At 34.6% G+C, this 3,865-nt stretch overlaps 1 protein-coding gene across 1 annotated transcript in view; it reads left to right on the top strand.

The window, feature by feature from the left end:
* The window catches only part of kif13bb (kinesin family member 13Bb), a 38,010-nt gene that overhangs the window by 13,795 nt on the left and 20,350 nt on the right, over nt 1-3,865 (top strand). The window contains exons 17-20 of the mRNA XM_016559950.1: nt 330-428; nt 634-812; nt 1,866-2,070; nt 2,155-2,317. Of these exons, the coding sequence (XP_016415436.1) occupies nt 330-428; nt 634-812; nt 1,866-2,070; nt 2,155-2,317 (646 nt within the window). The remainder of the gene's footprint in view (nt 1-329; nt 429-633; nt 813-1,865; nt 2,071-2,154; nt 2,318-3,865) is intronic.

Here is a 3,865-nt window from a genome sequence, read left to right as displayed (position 1 = left end):
TATATATATATATATATATATATATAAAATAAACAAACTTTGTAATTTTTTTTTTTAAGTAATTGTATTGTAGATAAATTGTAAATGGCTAATCGAATAATATAATACAACAGTTAAAGTATGTAATGTTTAGAGTAAACTATACATTGAATATACAGTAGATTAAATGAGCTGTATTAACTGCACAAACCCTGTTATATAAAGCCTAAACCCAAAATGTTGATGTCCAGCTTTACATACTCATGTCTATGTATCACTCTGTCTCTACTCTATAGCTAGTGATCGTATGCAAGAATATGTGTATATGTGATGTAATTGATATAATCTGTCTCTGTGTGCAGCACATGTGTGAACGGCGCTGTGGTCTCGTCTCCCGTCCAGCTGCATCATGGGGATCGGATCCTCTGGGGAAACAACCACTTCTTCAGGTCAGGGAGACACATTTACACTTGGAGGCTGAGTTTAATTGTGTGTCTACTCAGACCATCACAAGCATTGATTTGTCGTCCGTTAAAATGGATTTGTTTAGTGAAAACTGTGGTTGAATAAAATGTCAAAACGATGTCAAATTGACCCAAAGCCGTATGTGTGTGCGGTGAGTACGTACTGACTTTAGTGCTCTCTTTGTCTCAGGATCAGCGTGTCGAACGTGTATCGTGTTGGTGTGGAGGATGAGGAGGGCAGTGTGACGAAGGCTGGTCTTCACGCCGAGCATCTGGATGTGGATCGTCTCAGTCACGACTCCAGTGACAACAGCTTCAGTTTTGAGTCGGCACAGACTGAAGTCATGATGAAAGCGCTGGGAAACAACGGTGAGAGACAGACAACCTCTTACAGTCAATATAACCTGGAGTAAAGGTGGAATGTTACAAACTAATAAAAACCCGTTTGAGATCCAAATGAAATTGAATAAAACTACATTTAAAGTTAATGGCAGCACTGCACCAGTATTCTTCCACGAATTTTATAGTTGATTAATTAATTATTACAGTTTTAATTACCATGCCGATTTAGAGAGCATATGTAAACAAAACAAAACTAGCCACTAATAGTTCTCATATATCATGAAAAATGTATTCTTTTGTTCTCGTTAAAATTAATAACATCACATATAGTTTGACAGGCAAATGAGACTAAACTTTTAGTCTGGAATTTTTTTTTATTGAATCTAGAAAGATTTTTAGAGAGCATGTGTAAACAAAAATATCCACTAATATTTTTCATATCATTCATTTTTTTTTCTTTTGAATAGAATCACATATACCTTAAAATGTGTATCGAAGATTTTAGGCTTTTTTTTTTTTTTAAACCGTTTTAAAAAGTTTACGATTTTTATTCTATATTTTTTTTTTTGTATTTAATCCAAGACTTTTTAGAGAGCATATGTAAACAAAATATCCACTAATATTTGTTATATATAATGAATTTTTTTTCAGGCATTTAACCATTTAACACTCAACAATTTCATATATATAAATATATGTTTGTGAGTGTTGTGTAATTTGTATTAATTTCTAACATAAAAGTAATCAAATTATATTTACAAAATAATATTTTTCATCTTATTATATGGACAGTTTTTCCATGACATGTTGACACTAAAAGCTTTATTATATATTAGTAGATATTTTTAATTAAATGCGTGTGCATTTTGACCATTTTTCCTCAACTTATTTTTTATTATCCAACTCTTTCTTACAAAGCATGTACTTGGTTTAGGGAGTGTTATGTTACTGCACAAGAAGAGGAAAAAAAAAAAAAAAATAGATGAATAAAAGTAAAAACCAGAACAACAAAGGCAATATATGACCCTGGAGCACAAAACCAGTCTTTTTTGTTGTTTATCAGTGAAATATGTGTCTCAGAGCCGCTGCAGTCGGTGCTTCACTCTCTGGAGCGCAGGCATGAGGAGGAGAAGCGCTCGGCTCTGGAGCGACAGCGGCTGATGTACGAGCAGGAGCTGCAGCAGCTGCGCAGACGCCTGTCGACAGAGCACCAGCGCAGCAGCGAGCAGCTCAACGCCAGCCTGGGCTCCTCTCAGAGCGCACTGCGCCAGTGGAGTGACGGGAGGTGCATGCTGAGTTATATTACACACCACAGGAGGTATTTAGTGTGTGTGTTTGTGTGCTAAATATCATGCTTATGTGCTTTCAGAGAGGTTTTGATGAATCGAAGTCTGCGTAAGCTCAAAGAGCAGATCGTGAAGGCCAATCTGCTGGTTCAGGAGGCTGGATTCATCTCTGAAGAGCTCAACAAGAAAACCGAATATAAAGTCACACTGCAGATACCGGCTGCAAACCTCAACGCCAACCGCAAGGTCAGGAGAGACGCTATGTGTGTGCGTGTGATTGACTGTTGAAGGATTTATCCGCGTATATTTTTAACATTAATGTTGTAGGTTTATGGTGTCATCCAAAAAGACTCATGGCTGTATTAGATCAAATGGGTGCTTCTACTAAATACTGAGCATTTTTCAGTTTTTCTTTTTTAATAAATCTGCAAAGATGTCAACAATTCTGTGTTTTTCTGTCAATATGGGGTGTTGTGTGTACATTAATGAGGAAAAAAAATTAACTTAAATGATTTTAGCAAATGGCTGCAATATAACAAAGAGTGAAAAATTTAAGGGGGTCTGAATACTTTCCGTACCCACTGTATATATATTTATTTATAATATTTATTTATAATATTTTAATACATATACACTACTCTTCAAAAATCAAAAAACATTTTTTGGAGAGAGATTCATGTTTTTATTTAGCAAGGATGCATTAAATTGATCAAAAGTGTCAGAAAAGACTTTTATAATGTTACAAAAGATTCTATTATGTGCTTTCAGAGAGGTTTTGATGAATCGAAGTCTGCGTAAGCTCAAAGAGCAGATCGTGAAGGCCAATCGGCTGGTTCAGGAGGCTGGATTCATCTCTGAAGAGCTCAACAAGAAAACCGAATATAAAGTCACACTGCAGATACCGGCTGCAAACCTCAACGCCAACCGCAAGGTCAGGAGAGACGCTATGTGTGTGCGTGTGATTGACTGTTGAAGGATTTATCCGCGTATATTTTTAACATTAATGTTGTAGGTTTATGGTGTCATATTTGTGAATCGTTCAAAATGAATGGTTAATTTAAATGATTCAGTCAGCAAACAAGGATTCGTAAATCATTCTTTGGAAACTGGACTGGATGACGTGTTTGTCACGGTCTGTGTAACTTACTCGAAAACATACAGATAAGAAGCAATATTTGAATATACGTTTAATTAAATATTCATTCAGTTGTCACACTATTTGGCATGTGAATCAGTGAATCAGTTTTTGTAATTCATCAGGGTTCAGACACAGTCATGTATATATATATACAGTATACAGTGGGTACGGAAAGTATTCAGACCCCCTTAAATTTTTCACTCTTTGTTATATTGCAGCCATTTGCTAAAATCATTTAAGTTAATTTTTTTTCCTCATTAATGTACACACAGCACTTTATTTATAATATTTTAATACATATACACTACTCTTCAAAAATCAAAAAACATTTTTTGGAGAGAGATTCATGTTTTTATTTAGCAAGGATGCATTAAATTGATCAAAAGTGTCAGAAAAGACTTTTATAATGTTACAAAAGATTCTATTCTGTTCTTTTGAACTTTCTATTCATCAAAGATTCCTGAAAAAAATGTATCAGTTTCCACAAAAATATGAATCAGCACAACTGTTTTCAACATCGATAATATTAAGAAATAAAAAATAATGCTAATAATAAAAATTTGAAATGTTTCTTGAGCAGCAAATCAGCATATCAGAATGATTTCTGAAGATCATGTGACACCGAAGACTGGAGTAATGATGCTGAAAATTCAGCT

This window comes from Sinocyclocheilus rhinocerous, unplaced genomic scaffold (genome assembly GCF_001515625.1).
Source record: "Sinocyclocheilus rhinocerous isolate Xijiao unplaced genomic scaffold, SAMN03320098_v1.1 scaffold228, whole genome shotgun sequence".
Taxonomy (NCBI): Eukaryota; Metazoa; Chordata; class Actinopteri; order Cypriniformes; family Cyprinidae; genus Sinocyclocheilus; species Sinocyclocheilus rhinocerous.
Note: the sequence above shows the minus strand (reverse complement) of the source record. Positions and strands in the feature narration are given on the sequence as shown.